This window comes from Centruroides vittatus, unplaced genomic scaffold (genome assembly GCF_030686945.1).
Source record: "Centruroides vittatus isolate TY-2023 unplaced genomic scaffold, ASM3068694v2 contig_1891, whole genome shotgun sequence".
In the NCBI taxonomy this organism is placed as follows: domain Eukaryota; kingdom Metazoa; phylum Arthropoda; class Arachnida; order Scorpiones; family Buthidae; genus Centruroides; species Centruroides vittatus.
In genome coordinates, this window is record NW_027121163.1 from 672,036 (window position 1) to 690,207 (window position 18,172).

General features: G+C 34.0%; 1 protein-coding gene across 1 annotated transcript; it reads right to left on the reverse strand.

Moving 5' to 3' along the window:
• Nucleotides 1-6: 6 nt before the first annotated feature.
• On the reverse strand, nucleotides 7-17,222 carry LOC136970062 (lysosomal phospholipase A and acyltransferase-like). The gene is made up of 7 exons (XM_067264432.1): nucleotides 17,000-17,222; nucleotides 6,635-6,791; nucleotides 6,434-6,552; nucleotides 4,494-4,592; nucleotides 4,178-4,405; nucleotides 3,256-3,550; nucleotides 7-320 (listed from the first exon to the last, which is right to left on the reverse strand). The coding sequence occupies exons 1-7, from the start codon at nucleotides 17,127-17,129 to the stop codon at nucleotides 110-112; spliced, it is 1,239 nt and encodes a 412-aa protein (XP_067120533.1). The 5' UTR covers nucleotides 17,130-17,222; the 3' UTR covers nucleotides 7-109.
• Between the last annotated feature and the right edge of the window lie 950 nt (nucleotides 17,223-18,172).

Consider the following 18,172-nt stretch of genomic DNA (forward strand, 5'->3'; position numbering starts at 1 on the left):
AAACTCTTTAAAAACATTTTTAAACTTTATTTAGCAGGAAAATAGATAGGTAGAAACTTTATACAACGCGAAAATAATTTATATAACAATCGTCGGTCGCGGAGAGAGATCACAGCGTTAACACTTTTCGAATATAAAATAGTACTTGCGGATCTGACAGAATGGCCATGTGATCCACATTCTGGAATCCTTTATGGTAGACTTTGGCTTTCTGTTGGTCCTGCCAAAACAGGCAACCTCTGAGACTCCTCATGTTGACTGTGCCATCTCCGTCGCCGTAAGAGATGGTCGGCTGTTCCGAAAAATCTGCATAGTATAACCTGAAAACAAAAATTGGTAACAGAACGTGAAGGAGGAGGATTTACACAAGTAGAAATTTGATGTAATATCCATTATTACCAAGTTATGTGAATAGCAAGACGAATGTGTTGGTAGTATTGCACGTTACAAACTCCTTTAGCAAATAGTCTCACTGAACTAGTTCACGATGTAATACTCCCAACACGTCTGTTACTTGCATATCTCGAGATTAGGCACCCAGAACGGGAATCCGAATTTGAAAGATTATCAGCTTGATTCAAACTAAGTACATTTAAATTGTATTCAGAGTTTATATTTCATAATTAGAAGTGTTTTTGCTTACGTAGAACAGTAATCTGCAGTGCTATACTTTGACATAATCTCATATAGTAAACCAATTAAGACATTGATTTGTCTATGGCTGTAACTGGCAATGCTTGAGATTCATTGTTTACATCCTAACGGTTCTGCTGATCTGATAGTGTTTAGCGCTCTATTGTGAGTCATTTAGCAAATCAGATGCTGACTTCAACCCATCCTAATTAATACTAGATCTAAAAAAATATGGTCCACCTAAGTCAATACCCAAATATTATATCGTTTTTCACAGGCTACCGCATAAATCTATGCCACTTATTGAGACTAATACGTTACATATGATATACAAGACCGAATTTCAACAACCTAACTTGCTTTAACAAATGATGATACCATGATGAGTACCAAAGAACAATATGCACAGAATATCTCGAGGTAACATGTTATCAATTATATACATCCTACTTGAAACTGTGGCATGAGTTTGCTCCTCTGGTTTGTGTCCTTAACAATGATATGAGATGACAACTACAGAATGGACAATTAGTATTACTAGGTCATTGCTTTCCCCATTAGTTCTTTACATTGAGAATCATAATAATTGGAATTTGTTTCACTGTAATACATAAGCATCTCAAACACCGGTTTAAATCGGGCTACATTACTGCTACTAATAATTATTAAATACCGAGTGATTTAGCACTAGAGGTAGGCATTAAGTGTCGTTTATTACGTTACTATGTATTAAATAATTTAGAAAATTCTGGACAAAAAGAATCAGCTGGCAGTGGGACTCGAACCTGCAACTGCCACTTACCGTGCAGACGTGTTACCACGTATGCTACCCAAACCTCCACCCAATTCTTTGATTCCAGACATATTTAATTTAGAAATAACCATACTTGTTATTCGCGGCACCTACCGGGACGGCTCGGCACCCACGACCTATAATCACCCACTATGGTACTCGTCCAACACAACTGGCAATGCATCCACATGGCAAGCGAGGTTGCAGGTCAGAGTCCCACTAGAAAATTCTGGAAGAAAAGAATCTGCCAAAATTATCCATTAATAAATATTAATTTAATAATTTGGCACTAGAAGTAGGTGTTCAGTATTTAATAGTTATTAGTAGCAGTAATGCAGACTGATTTAATCCAGTATTCATTTGGCTTTTATATTGAAAATCAACAGTATAAGAAGGTTTATTTTAAATATTTACCTAAAGTTATTATTTATGTAATCATCTGTCAAATGGAAAGTGCTCAGAAGAAATTTGGCACCACAAGCCGGTGGTGCCAAATTTGTTGCAATGCCTGCTCGCCATATCACAAGGTCTGATTTTTGTCTTTGCCTCTCCGTGTGTTACTTCATTTGATCACTACATTAACTAGAAGCCATAAACAGGTCCCAGGGACAGTATGGAGGGTTTCCATATAATAATGTACCAACAATTTTTGACTTTACTTAAACTCAAACCTATTTTCCCTTGTACCCTCTTACCCTTCAATAGGTCTGTAATCATCATTTTTTCTCTGTTAATAGTCCATATTCATGCATAATGTAAGATAAACACTACAACTCTGTGCCATTACAACTTGGAATTTACATCCTTTTACCAATATGGCGTGTTACCGACGTTCCAATCGGGACACGGGGTCAGAACACCTCGACGATATACACGGTTATGGCATTTTTGCATGCAATTTTGTAATCTTTCCAAAACAGATTCTTTAGAAGTGGCTCGATAATAGGAGATTTGCCTAAATTTTTCTGTGGCTGTATTAAACTTTAACTTTGGATGTTTTTATCCCTTGATCTTCAAGTTAAGTAAACATATACATAGTAAAACCTTGTTAATTTAAAATAAATTTTAAAAATTTATTTATTTTTCTGCATGTATTGTTTCAAAATGAAATAAAAATCAAAACTGAGTTAACTGAAAGAAAAGCATTCTGATGCCCCTAATCAAAGCTCTTGTAATGCCCACAGAATAATTCTTTGGTGCTTTTTTTTTACACTAAGTAGGCTTTTTCTTGCAATTTTGATCAAGTCCACAACTGAAGTGTACGAGATGAGAGATAGGACCAGACTTATCTGAAAATTCTCGAGGTTCTAACGAGATATCCAAATTTTTGACATCTCAGAGAACATTGCACTCTGGATTCTTGTAGCGGCAGGCTGATAGTTAGATGGCCAAGATTACAGACGTCGAAGTTTAATGTATATACCAAAGATGGGTAAGCAAGAGTTCGGTGGGAGCCGAAATGTAGGTTTTGCAAAATGCATGGAAGCCGCAGTTCTGTACTGTCTTGGCAGATAGTATGGTAAGGCTGGGAAGGATAGCACTTTCGGCAAGAGCCGCATTTGCTCGTGTTTGGTATATACCCATATTGACCGTACCATCCGGTGTCGAAGCAATGTCGTGAAAATGTACATACGAGTCTCTCTCCCAATTTTGGGCAAGAGTGAAGCCAAAAGTATCATTGCCAACATAGAAATTTGGTGATGTCCATTGTATTTGAGTGTGTTGTCTTTATATTGACTGAATTTTTAGGACCACGAATTACCTCTATATATTTCCCCCAACTTAACAAATAATCTAATAATACTAATAATAATATAATAAAAGATTACCTTTCAATTGTGCTGACATTTGCTCCGTGTAAACAATGTATTTCTACTCCGGGAGGAGTCATGTCGTGAATGAGTCCGCGGACGTCCTTCCACATTTCCCATCCCGTCGTGTAATTGATGTCTTCGAAAAACTGACGATAGTCGTTGACGGTATAATTTCTTTTTGGGGTGCTCACCAAGACGTCGTCTTCGCTCCAGAATTTGTCGGAGGGAGCGACGAATGCCAAACTGGGAGAGCTTCTCTGTTCCGGTCTCACCGTTAACGGATTAATGACGACCACTCCGAGATTTTCACCTGAGTAGAACAATTGTAATATTTAGACGATTTATTGTTCGTTCGCCTAACTTTAAATTTAAACACGGTATAATTTTTTTCACTTAAATCTGTTTATTTTTAGTTTTGAAAATATGCAATATGAAGATTAATGGAAAGCTTTGATGTCATCTGTAATACTCCTTTTAATTTTTTCTAGTAAATTTAAATTTCCATTTTAAAGACAAAAGTGCGTGTTCTAATATTTTATATGCAACACTGTACAATCAGCCACTCTGAGGACTTGAGATTGAATCCAAATGAGGAATTTATTCAAAAAACGTCAGGAATTTATTCAGATGGTCCATCCAGATATGTCAAACCATGTCCATTTATCTGGATGGACCCCATTATGCAAACCCATAATGGGTTTCCTAAAATATCCTCTTAGTACCCACAGGATGGGAAGGGTTTAACAAAATAAAAAAAAATTGGTATCTGTTGCTGTGTAAAGAACAAATTTCCATTCACATTACTTGTTTATTTATTAAAACAAACACTGAAATAGAACTAAATGCTAGTTTTTTTCATTTTCGTTTCTGACATTTAAGATCGTGAATGTGTGTAAGATCGAAGGTGTGTGTACAATTAAAAATAAATTGATCTTACCGGAAGCGAATACTTTCAGTGCTTTAACGGCTCCGCCCCAAGCTCCGGCAAGGGAAATTACTCCGTTAACGTATTTGTCTTTCCACGCCTGACTCTGCCGATTTAATAAATAGAGAGAAACGGGACATCCCATACTATGACAGATTACGTACACTTTCTGTCTACCGTTCATTTTGTATGTTTCCACTATGAGATTTTCTAAATTTTCTAAATAATCTTTAAGTTCATCTAATAAATATAAAATAAATAAATAAATAAATAAATAAAACATTGGAACAAAACATTAGCTATTTTTATTTTGAAACACAATACTCACTCGGAGCTTTTCTAAAATCGTACGGTGCACCTCTGACGTCTACGCCTCTCGTATAACCTTCACTTACTAACATATTCACGATGGCACTAAAGTAAGTACCTGAAACAAATTATTTATTATGTTTATTATTATACGTCAAACTATACCAAATTTAATCTATTTTGCATATATACAATGTATTTTTTCTTTCCAAATTTGACCCTCAAAACCAGCCTGCATCTTGTAAGGTAAAGGTCGGGTTCGGGATCAAACTATCCTCCTAGTTTAACAATCCAAATGAATTCGGATATTTGTTACAAATTATGTAAAAAAATAATAATTACAAATGTTATTTTGTAATTCAAATCGAGCACTTAATTAGGAATGTCTTTTAGTACCCCTCAATGGTGGCACCACGATGAGGATTATAAAAACAGGAAATTATAATCTATATATATAATCGAGACGAGTTGATAATAATCAGCGCAAAGCCCAAACGGTTAGGAGTTGAAAGTTGAAATTTCGTACACATTAGGGTACGTCACGAGAACGCACACTAAGAAGGGATTTTTCGAAATTCCTCCCCACGGGGGAGAGGGACAGGATTAAGGCTTAACACTTCCATCAACAATGTAAGTGTTAAGAGAAAGCGACGTGCAAGACGCAGATGCAGTGTTTTTCGTTTTTGCGGGAAATCGAACATATTTTTAGACCCATCTAAAAATTCTCTAATTAGTCTGGAAACAGGGGGACCCAATCTTGCATTCTGTGAAAACGGGCAAGGTTGACTGTAACGTAATAATCTTAATCTTCGCTATCGTTACTTTTGCCTGAGCAACGCCGGGCCTACCTGCTAGTAATTTATATCATGTTATATTTATTTGTATGTACAGAAAATTAGTGTGTTATAAAAAGGAAGAACTTATAAATGAATGAAAGTCCATCCTGTTTGTTATTACACAGTCAAAATTCAATTACTACCATTTGCTCACCTCTAAAATGAACAGTAATTACGTATAGTAACAGAGGTCTACACAAGAGCGAGTGCAAGAGTCATGTAATTTGGCAACAATATTCTTGTTTACAATTCAAAATCCTATATTTAGTAATTCAGAGATACTGAAGAGGTCAAAAATTTAATTCCAATTTAGAAGGTCAACTGTGATAATTTAATACATTACGTATTGCATTAACCAACAATGACCAAGAATGTCGAAAATTAGAAATAATCCTGAGTCTGCAGGTGTATAGGAACACTACCAGTAATTCAGGGATCCAAAATCCTTAGTTTAATTATGCTTATTTTGGTTGATTACATACATAAATAGATCCATTTCAGACAGACTTACATTTTACAGCCTCTCGTCGGTAGGAAAGGTTGGAAATTTTTCTAGAATAAATATTTTTCGGCTGCCTTAAGTGGCGTACGGTACTCTTAAGTGATGAGATGTTTGTGGTACCAAGTTTAATGGAATTTACATACGTTTATCTTGTTCTTACTCAAATTGTTTACTTTGTTTCTGTGTCCTATTTATATTTACTTTATGTGTAAATTTAAAGATTTTAAAGATAAAAGGAGACTGAAGCATGCCACGAAAGCAAATGGAAGAAAGACGTACGACCTTCCCTATTTGTGGCCGGGCCAGAAAAGCAGGTAGGGCGTCAAGTCCCGAGCTTATGCCAGACTATCTCTCTCCAGTCACTTGTCGAAAAAGAGGTGGGTTTGAGTCTTTTGTTATGGCTCAGGTCCCCTTTTCATTAGTTTTTTTATTTTGGTAGGGGTAACTTTTTCGGAAAGATTTCCGAATCGCACAAACTAAGCAAAAACTTGCCACTGCCGACATTTGTTCTCGGCTTGTCTGCTTAGCAGAGCAACACCATATTACTAGCCCACTGTAGGCCAAAATTTAATTATATTTGACAAAATTCAAAGAAAATATTTAAAAATCCAACATACTTACTCGGAGATATTTGACTCGGATCTAAAAACTCTACGGTCGACGTATTTCCGAATCCGGGAACTCTGATATCGACTCCCGGAGCATTTGTCGTCGTCCTGGTTTTGTTATCGTAAATTAGCCTTCGAGAACAAATAATTAAAGATTCACACACGTTATAATCTTTAATTTTCAAAAATAAATCAACAAATAAAGTTCACTTACCTCATATTATCCACCCAACAATCTAAAACATAAGGCAACAACAATTCTAAATTCAACCATAAGTCAAAATAATTATCTGTCTTTTTATTGCAAAAATAATGAACAACTTCTGGTTTATCCAATTTAGCTTGGAGTTGGCTACCTCCGTCTCCTGGCACTAGAAAATAACATTTTATCATTATAAATACATTCTTATCGGCTATAACACAGCTAATTAATTAAGATACCGTAGAATTCCGATTATCCAAATTAATTCATTCTGCGGGTGATTCAGATAAGTAGATTAACATGTAAAGAATGATATTACAGGGTAGCAGCACGGTATTGTGCACGTACCGTATTTATTCGTCGATGCGCGGGCAGCATCCTACCGATCATTTGGATCTATTGTGGCAAACTGCAGTATTGTGTTGCCATTTTTCTTAATGTCCAAAACAGTAGATGCTCCCACGTCAATTTTTCAACAATGTTTCCCAAATTCTGTTCCTTGATGTATTGTCAATATTGGCTTTTTTATCGCGCATTTTCATTTCTGCGTGTTTGCAGACACGATCAGAGTCATGTTCACAGTGAATGCAGTGTGACATCGGTGGGAGAGAGAGGAGAACAAGCGACGGTTTGGATAATTGGACATATTGATTAATTGGTGTTCTGATAATTGGAGTTCTACTGTACTAAGTAATTTCGATTAGAGATAGCAATTAAACTTAACATGAGATTTGGCTTAAGCATTAGAAATAAATTTAATGCAGTTGGACTGAAGCAGGAGTGGTACCAAACTGCCACTTCCACTTACTGTGCAGCTGCATTGTACTTTATGATACCCAGACATCTGTTTGATCTTTGCTTTTGGACCAATTTAGGAGATGTAACCATACTGGTTCCTTCAGAATCAATGTATATGTAGGAAGGTGCCAATGACGGTTTTCTATATACAGATGTATTTATCCTGCCAGTGCCCTTTTATATATGAATATCTAGGAAATGGACATTGTCTTTGTGTACTCATTTGACTCCTAGCTTTACTCCTACTTTGTTCACAATGATATTGACAAATGGAATGAGACAGAATTCCACAAAGAATCCAACAAGCATATCATATACATATCTGAACATAGCAGAGATGTATTTAGTAAACTCTTGCACTACACTTCAGTACTACTTCAGTCTCGACAAACACCAAACTCCGGCACATTTACCCACAACAAACCAAATGGACACTCCCCTTGTTCGTGAATAAATCTTCCCGTTAAAGGTAAGACGACAAACAGTGGACTCCTTTAATGGAATAGCATTTTTGTATTATCTGTCTTGTGTGTCAGGATGGATTCAAAAATACTAAATGTTGTACTAGGCGTTACCAATAAAGTAAACCGGTTCCATACTCGGAATAACCGAGAGGAGGAGGATCGAACTAATTAATGACAAATAAGGTGCGAGGGAACTATGCACGTCCAAAAATTGGAGTGTCGAGATAAATATGCCCCTAGATTTCAAATAAAATTCTTTAAATGCCAAATTTTTGGGCTCTAATTTAGTTAATTTTAATTACAAAGACTAAATCAAGTTACGACCCAAAAAACCTGGCATTTATATATTAAACATTAAGATTCTTTCTTCGAACTTAAAATTGCTTATTTATAAACTACTACATGAATTTGTTATATTTAATTCCATTCACATTTTTGCTGAGTAAGCTTTAACTATGCTATACAATCAGTTAAATTATTTAAACTACTCAATATATTTTTATAAAATTAATTTCTTAAAATCTTTAATCTATGAGAGAATTATAATTATGTATGCCCCATTTTTAACTTTTAACAAAAACATGTGTTTTGGAACAGCCATTCTCAAATGCATCCACCAAAAAAATTGGCACACGCCTCCAGGCCAAATCTGAACGATTCTCTAATCCAGTGATTCTCAACCTTTTTTCGTCACGGTACACTTTTAATAATTTAAAAATTTGGCGGCACACACGGTTACTTCGTAAGTACCGCAGAACAACCGGTGACGTCGTAACGGTGATTTTTAGACGCAGTTGGTTATTTAGGTCACGTTTTCTAAACGCCTTGGTAACTACCGGCAATTACCGGTAACACCGGTTACAATTTTGCAAACCCAGCCTAGGACGGTAGAACTAATTGAACTACTTGTCCGACGTTGCTTACGTGTGGGTATTCGCAGTGGCGGCACACTTCAAAAATCTCGCAGCACACTAAAGTTCTGCGGTACAGTGGTTGAGAATCACTGCTCTAATTCGAGATTCAATTTTGTAACTATTATTTATGCAAAAGATACGTGGCAAAATAAGCCATCCCCTCATTAACTAACTCCCCGAATTCATTAATTAAGTGACGTTGAATTAGCTACTGTTTGCATCAGGCGATAGACCTCGGATCGAAGTCCGTCCCGGACCATAAAATCCAAAACCCGAAGGAAAACGAAAGCCATTATAAGAGGTCATTAATCACACTTTCGTGCAGATGTTGCATTTCTGTCGCTACACATGCAGCCGTGGAAGTTATTATAGAACAGTTTTTCGGAAAACAATCTGTTTTGTATTATCGGTTTTAAAACAACACCTGTCGTCGTACGAATAATTAAAATAGTCTTTTACCCTAGTAAACTAACGATTATTATTGTATTAAAATATATAAAACAAACTGTAGATAATAAAAATTTAAGGTAAAGGATGACTGTCAATTTTCTGACACCTCTTAGTCCAGGAAGAATTACATGATGATATTTAAAATTTCCAGAAATGCCACACTCATTTACCGAATGGACACAGATGGTATTTTTCACAGTATCTTTAATTTGCATTGTTTACAGTTGTTTAGAATCCTTTATTCCATATCGGGGCCGGCGAAACCTCGTCACGACAGGAGCCATACGTCGCCTATCAGAAATAAGAGCCGCATTCTCTATCGAAACTATTTTATATAGAAGAGCCGTACGAGGCTATCGTACGGCAGTCTCACCACTGTGGTTCTATACAGTTGTTATCTAAAGTTAGGTTTAAGTAAAACGAACTAAGGATTCTTAAGTAAATACTTTACCGATATAGAAGGCATGCGATTAGTGGTCCAGGACATAGCATTGAGTTCTGTAACTTTGGTTCGACAAAGCTTTGTAACTAAGCATGTCAGAAAAAATATATCAGCATTGAACCTGTACTTAAATTTTCACATTTTTATTGTTCTTTTATAGTCTGTAACTGTAATAATTAACCCCCCCATACATACAGATAAAAAAAGTTTGTATTAAAATAGAAATACCGCCATGATTATTAAAATAAAAACCCTTCGTATAAACAAATTTATCCTTCAATTAGCCTGACTCATAAATTACCGCTTCAATAAATTTATTGTCACGAAATGACAATAAATTTGTTGACGCATTACGATTAACCTATTCAAACGATTCCTGTTTATTTTTTACCAACAATATCATTTACAATTAACAACTACCAAACGACTTTTGATATTTAAGAAGTCGGGCAGAACGTAACCGATTAAGACGTTCGAGATCTAAGTAAAAGTCAGAATTTTAATCGACTTGAGCCTAATTAACTGGGTTATTTCCAGGCTATAATAATAATAGGTGAAAGACAAACGCTTAAAATGCCTCAATTTATAAGGTTCATCACGCACACCACAAGCAATTGCTTTAGAAATCTGGTATCTTTCTTAAAAGATAAGACTTCCAAAGAAAATATGGCTTGAAAAAAGGAGAACCCGACAAGTCTGTTAGGAGAGGTACGCTTTCAAAGGAGATACAAAAAGCTTCCTTGCCAAAAAGATGGGAAAGGTTTCAATTGACATAAATATTTACAAAAATTGGTTAAAATCAACTGTAATGCCATCTGAAAAGCAAATGTAGTTCTTGTCAAATGCAAAAAAACCCTTGATTAAACCAGTAATGAGAAACCTTTCAAGATGTGGGCCACAAGTGAAATTCGTAGGCTGCTGACCAACATACACTATAACTGCCAGTATAGTAAGTACTAATATAATATATGCTAATGATACGCAAACTAGTAATTACTATATATAGTTTATTCTCATCGTTTTATCAGTCAAATTTACTTTAAATGTTCTTTGTCATAAATATAACCTGAGTTGCGTAATGACACGAGGGAGAAAATGGGTAAATAACATATCACAATAGCACTAAGGGCAGATTATTAGGAATTCACAGAACACAGGTGGCCCACGAGCTACTAGTGACCAGTTTAAACAGATGACAAACCAAAACCAAGCATAATTGCCTTACTATGTTTTAAAGCAGAATTCTACTCACTTATATTAGATGACTGTAAATAATTCAGTCTTACAACCAATGCTTTAATATGGCTTAAACCTCTGTTTTAAACTCAAGCCGAAGAACCATTAATATAATACCACAAAATTATAACTGCTCACACCTTTTCTATGTTTAGATAGGTAAATTACAACTGCATTACATATAGTGTGTACGAGTACTAGACTAAATACATCCCGCACCATTGCAGGATTAGTGCTAGGAAAGAAGAACCAATGTTCAGGTATTTGACATTTCTTAGCAACATCTTCGTCATTGATCAGTGTATACCTGTATTAGCTACGCCAATGATTCCCAAACTTATTATGTCCGTGGATCCCTTCTCGTAGCAAAAACCCGACCACACACCCCTAAATTAATTTTAGTTGCCCACGAACCCCATCAATGGTTCCAAGGACCTTCACGGGTCCATAGGAACCACTTTGGGAAGCATCGAGCCACATAAACATACAAAAACAAAATATCTTTGTAAATATGCAGATCTATAAATTATTTGGATTAGAATCTCGGGTATAGAACTCCAAAGTATAATTTTAAGCAGTTAATTATAAGTTTACGGAATCAAAAATACGAGAGATTAACAGATCGTCATTTGAATTTGAAATATAATTATTATTAATCTTAAGTTTAAGTGTTACAAATGATACGGCGTCGAAGATAAAATACGCACCTCGAATGTAATCGGGCTTCGACGATCAGATAAAATGTAACATTTCCGTTCAATTTGTTTGTTTATTACATCAACTCGGCAAGTTTAAAATAAACAAAATAATAAAATCTTTTAATAATTTTGAGGAGAATTAGTGTTTACGGTTATGTTATTTAAGATAAATATATGTGAACAGGAAATTAGCTACTTCCTGTTAGAAATAGATTTCAAATTATTATTTAATACTTACATTTGTTAATTCTTTTAATATTTAAAAGGATAAAGAAATATAAACACTAGACTTAAATAAAATTAACTATTTACTGTTTCAGAATGTAAATAGCGTAATTTTCAAAATCTTGAAACGAAACCAAACTTTTCCTTAGAAACTGTTAAACGTCGTGACTCGGCTTTCATTTTGTTTACACTCGATAACGATCGTACGACACTGCCAGGTTTTTACTTTGGGTTACGACACGGCTAATTAATTACAAAGATATTATGTAATTCGAATTAAAGATAGGTGGTTTGGCCTCTATCGTGTATTAAATAATTTCTAATTATTTAGAAGCAAACAAATAGTGGCACTATATCAAAGTTTGACTGTATACATTGCATGTTGGCAATGAATCAGAGTATCTTAAAAAGAATTATGTAATGCAATCTATATGTAAGTTCGAATTTGACATTAAAAGTTGCGTGATTTGGTGGCGATTATGCCATTTCCAGTGCAAGATTGTTCATTTAGTAATTCACAGGCTCTCACAAAAAACAACGCTACCAATTTAAATTACCGTAATTCTGTTAATTATTATCCGAGGATGTCGTAATGTATATTAAACACGGGTAAATGTGAAAACTTCAGTTTTCCAATTACAATTTCTCGACGTGTGCATCCCGTGCCACACGACACACATCTGACTGATACTCAAATTCTTCCCACTGTCGCTACAGCATATCTGTTATCACTCCTCCCAAGTCAGTCACAATTCAACAGCTCCTGCAGATTACTGACGTTGCTTAATGACAAGCGATTCCAACTTTGCCATCTAACATAGAATGCAATATGCCTTCTATGTTAGAGATGCAATTTTTGTTTACCACCTCTAGGAATTACTGCAGACAACCAGATGTTTAGATGCATGTGGAAGATGAAACAGAGAGTTACTCTGTAGATCAACATATGTCACACACTTTCCAGATAATAATTAACATAATTACAGTAATTTAAAATTTAATAATTAATTTTGAAAGAGAGAGTATTTACGGGGATGATCTATTCACAACTAATCATTGGCTGTTTCAAGAGTGGTGTTATTTAGGTGGGTGCTTAGATCAAGATTCCAACCGTATACTAAAACATTTTTTAAAAGCTTCAAACCATTTAAAAATACCGTAACATTCTACAGCGTATGGCAGTTAAACTCCACGAATAAGACAAAGACAACAGATTAATCTTCGCACTTAGCTACGTCAATTTATTTCAATGAACAATTATGGGTCAAATAGAATTTGAAAATAATCCAGAGTTTATATTTTTTATGATTAACTTTTATCTTTTTATAAATATTGATAATATTAATCTCCGTACGTCGATAACGTCTAGTTGATAACAAAGTATCGATATTTATCGCACGTTAACACACTCTTTGGTAAAGGAAGCAACGAACGTAGGCAGATGCAGTTTCGACTACTTAAGACGACATCCCAAAAATAAGTAAAAACTCCTTTTAATTAAACGAATAAGCCTTTATTTAATATTACATAAATTTTTTTGAAGCTCGAAGCATCGTCTTCGAATGCGTCGAGTATTTCATTCAAACGAAACTCTCAAAAATACCGTAGAACACATTTTTGAAGTTAAATTAAGACTTTAAATTAATTAATTTGTTTTTTAAGATAAACGTCGATATTGAAAGGACGTTCGACGTCAAAAATTTATCTACGGTAACACCACTAAAGAAAGGAATGTGTTATATTTAACCTTTCTGGCCTTTTATTAGAGCCAACTAGAGGCTATAGATATATATATAACACAGGTCTGGATGACTATTGTTAGGAAAGATTCTTTCATGAATTAAAATCTTTAAAACAAGTTACAGTTTATCAAAACATTTTACATATATATAACATGACAATATAACATAAAAATACGGATTATTAATGTATAAGTGTTTTGTATGAAAACTGAGTTTGACTCCAAGAAAGCATAACTTTTGTGTAATTCTGAGTTTTAATTGGAGTTTGGATGAGTCCGATGACCTTGAATTAAAGTTAATGCAATTAAAACAATAGAAAGTTGATATTATGAGGTACTAGTATACAGACAAAGCCAATGGTCGAGTAAGACTGGAGCTTCTAGGTACAGTACATAAGATTGAAAGCTTCTGTAGGTAATTTTACTGCAAATACGTAATTAAACTATAAAATTATTTATAAATTACAATCTTTTTTCCAATTTTGGGGCTTCTAAATACACGTCTCGCACGCCCGGTGGCAATTCGGCGTTAACGGAACCATCAAAATCTAATATATTTGAAGGTATATTAAAATACTCCATAACATAGAAAACAATGTTACTAATTCAATTATTAATGGTATTAAATATTTAATTATTTGCCAAATAAATAAATAACTGTAAGCAAAGTAATTTCTGTACTGTTTTGCATATTCAATTATTAATTTACACGTTCATGGAAATTTAATAATGTTTAGAGTACGAAATGTAAATCGAACATAATTGACGTGATTCAATTTAAATACTTAACCCTGCATTACAACGGATCTATCGGAATAAATATTCGGAGAAACTTCGGCAAAATTCAACACAATTTTATTCTATTCGATATATTAGTTAAAATTCGTTTAACGAAACTAAACGTGAATTCAAACCTTTGATCCGATTTAACGATAATTTACTAATAAAAGCGACATCAATCCACTTAAACAACACTGGAAACAAAAAAGGCTCTAACTATCCACTGATGTTTAAAGACAAATACAAATATACATCAACGAAACCCGATAATATAAGTAAATACACACACGACAGCCGTAAATGAACGGGTTAACCCGTTCATTTACGGCTGTTGTGTGACCCGACGAACAATCAAATAAAGACCTCACGAATTAAATTAAGCAAAAAAAAAAAAATTGCAAATTATTCTACACCATTAATTTTAAGTTATTTTACAAACGTGTCGGAAGTTTTACCCTTAGGCAGACAACCTTAAAATACCTTTTGTAACGTTAAATCTATATTTGAACAACAAAATGGGGCTTAACCTCTCGAATTTATTTCCTTCTACGCCATTACACAACCTTGAAAACTTCTAAGTTTGATAAGTAAACAACGAATCGGTCTCTCTCAATATATTTTTTAACATTTAAAACATTTTTCCTGAATAATTATTTGGGTTATTAGGTGTACGTACATCTAAAAAACTTCGTCCTTAACATCAACCTATATCATTACTCCATATTCTATACCAATTTTAGAAATGGGTCAAGGAAATACCGAAACTTTAGAGTACGCTACTACTAATACGCTCTTTTATATTAATAAACTAATACGTTTTATATTTAGAATAACAAAAGAAAGTTTTTTCTGAAATTCGAAGAATTGTTGGCCAATAAAACTATTAACAAGAATTGCAAAACTCATCACGTGACAATGACTATGGCAACAGACACCGTCATCTGTGTACACGCAACTACATTAAAGTACAGCTGTATATATAATACACAGAGAAACTTAGTATTTATCCAATGTTTACATATATACGGATCAATGAATAGTCAGATTTCGCGCGAGCAATGAACTTGACTTTCTTTGCTCCGCTTGACGTGACTTAATTCGTCTCTCGGTGGATCAATAACAGGGACGGACGAGGTATTCGTCCTCACTGTTGGCTCGTCAATAGATTTGTACAATTCGACAAAGCAGCGGGTTCGCCAAATTTAAATAAATTCTTTCGTTAACCAATTTGTAACGTCGTACTTATATTCTTGTAAGTTAAATAGATTTTTACGTAGCTTCTATAAACTCGATCGTACTAATATGCCGAACTCCATTATTTTCGGTCTATGTCTTCTTATAACCCAAAAATTAATCCAATTAGTGTGGATTATTATACGGAAAACCATTTAACGACCATTAAAAACACTTAAACGATACACATTTTAAATTAATTAATGCGGACTAACGGTCTAAATATATGTTAATTACGTCAATAAAACAATGCTACACAGAAGTATCCGCAGACAATATTTTAAGACAAATTCCATATAATTGGCCTACGTACTTGATAATATGCCTAGAAACAATTTAAATTAATTCTGTATTAAATTATTAAATGTAATTTAACTAATTGCTAACATGTTTTATTTAGAGAGACTGTTCTGAAACTATTTATTTAGGGCATATTTATTTTAAGTCTCTAATTTAAAAAAAGTCAAATTCTCTACAAGAACAGGCATTATATTGTTGTCGTGTATCTTTTATTTAAAGATTAATGTTTTTTTTTTTAAATTTAGTAACATTTTATCCCGAAATTAATCCAGATTTTAAGCTTATTTCTAATTAAAAATCACTTTTATTTCCTTAATAATGCTTTATCGGTGATACCAGTGTGAGTTTTCTTTTCTTTCGACGGAAAGATATAAAAAATACTGATTGAAATCAATTTTAAAACTGTCGTAATCTATAACGATGCATCAATATACAGTATATACTTCGGCTGCCGTCCGAGATTAGCAATTGATTGGTTTATTGACAACGTTCCCGAGCATATTTATTGATATATTTTAATAGATTATTAAAGACTAAATATAGAATTCGCAACACGGATTGCAAAAAAAAAAAAAAAGCAATTTATTAATGTAAAAATTGCTTTTTTCATTATGAAATTACTCGACGTTGCTTAACTCGTCTTTTTCCCAACTTGGAAATTAAAATAATGAGTAGAGGTTATGGTTTTTTAATTATTAAAAAACACCATAGATTGCGGCAGTCCCCTCAAGATCATGACTTTGACAGACATTTCTGAGAATTAACAAGGAAATTCCATACAGCAATTATTACTGTGTTTATAAGTAACAATGAATGAAGACTTACAATACAATGCCCACACTAGTTTAAAAACAGGCAAATTGAATTAATTTATATCAATTATATTATTTTTAATACCAAAGAACACTACACAACTGGTAGAAGTTACTTGCAAGTCATGTGTAGTAAGTACAGTACTTTATAAGGCCACACATCCTGGTGTAAGTTACTTTAAGTAACTTACAGCAGAAATAAGGTGTAAGTGACTTACACCAGAATGTATGGCCTTCATCAAGTTTGTAGAACGTAATTAACGAAAGATAACTTTTCATTTTACCTAATACAACAGGATATCGTTGTTTCTTTGGTTTCCATGTGCGATTGCTGCGATAAGAATATCCGTCGACGTCTAGTGACCAGAAGCAAGCCTGGAGAAGTAACAACAACACGTACACCTCACAACGCATTACTAACGCGAATGGCGCTCCAGATGGCAAGTTCTTTTTAAATCCGTCACTATCAGCCAATAGGAACGGTTGATCCGCCTGTACTCGATTGACGTCACAAGTGTGATGTGTCAATTCTTTCGAAAGTTGACGTGTGACGTAGATTTCATTGTTAAGTTAACAATATGAATTCTTTTGTTTACTTTTGCGTAGTGTTTTTACACGGCTGCTTACGTTTTTAAATAAACTAAACATTTTAAATTATTAAAAGCAATTAAAATAAGTAACATAGAGTTTTTTTTTAAATTACTTATAATTAAAACACACCCTACAACAATGTAATTATATTCCTTTTTATAGCTAAAATGTGATAATTATCCGTAAAATTACTATGCTGTTTCATAATAGGCGACTGTTTAGGGCCTCGAACACACGTAAAGGTCCCACTCTAGGGTGCCGGGATGAAATATTCAAATTAAAATGATAAAGATTACAATGTTCTTATATGTTTCTGAAAGTGAGGGGGCCTCAAAATTATTCACGTTAAGGACCCTGTAATTTCTATATAAATGCATTTTTTTTTTTTTTTTTTTTTTTTTTTTGAATAATTAAAATACAACAGGCAGATTATTCTTTTAAAATTAATATATGTAATTTTTATGTGTACGATGGCTCTAAATATAGGCAAAACTGGTACCATCTAGGGCTTTCTGGTACCATCGAAAGGCCCAACTTTGGAATTTAAGCATAAATGCATATATACTCATAAAATTGGGTTGTATTCCAAAATATGCAGTGAAAGAGGCATAATAAGGCCCAAAAAAGTTACAAACGTGGGACCTAATTTTTGCCGAATATTATAAAAAATATACGAATAAAAGCCTTATAAGCATATTTTTACCTCTTATTAATTTAAAATTTAATACATAAAGGATGCATGTTTTTTATAGGAGCAAATTTAGGGCCCACTCCAAAAGGCCCCGAGGTTCTCCTCTAATTAAACCCGGCGCGCGATATTTTTTTTCAAATTGAAGTGGCGATATGTATTCTTTTCATGGTTAAAA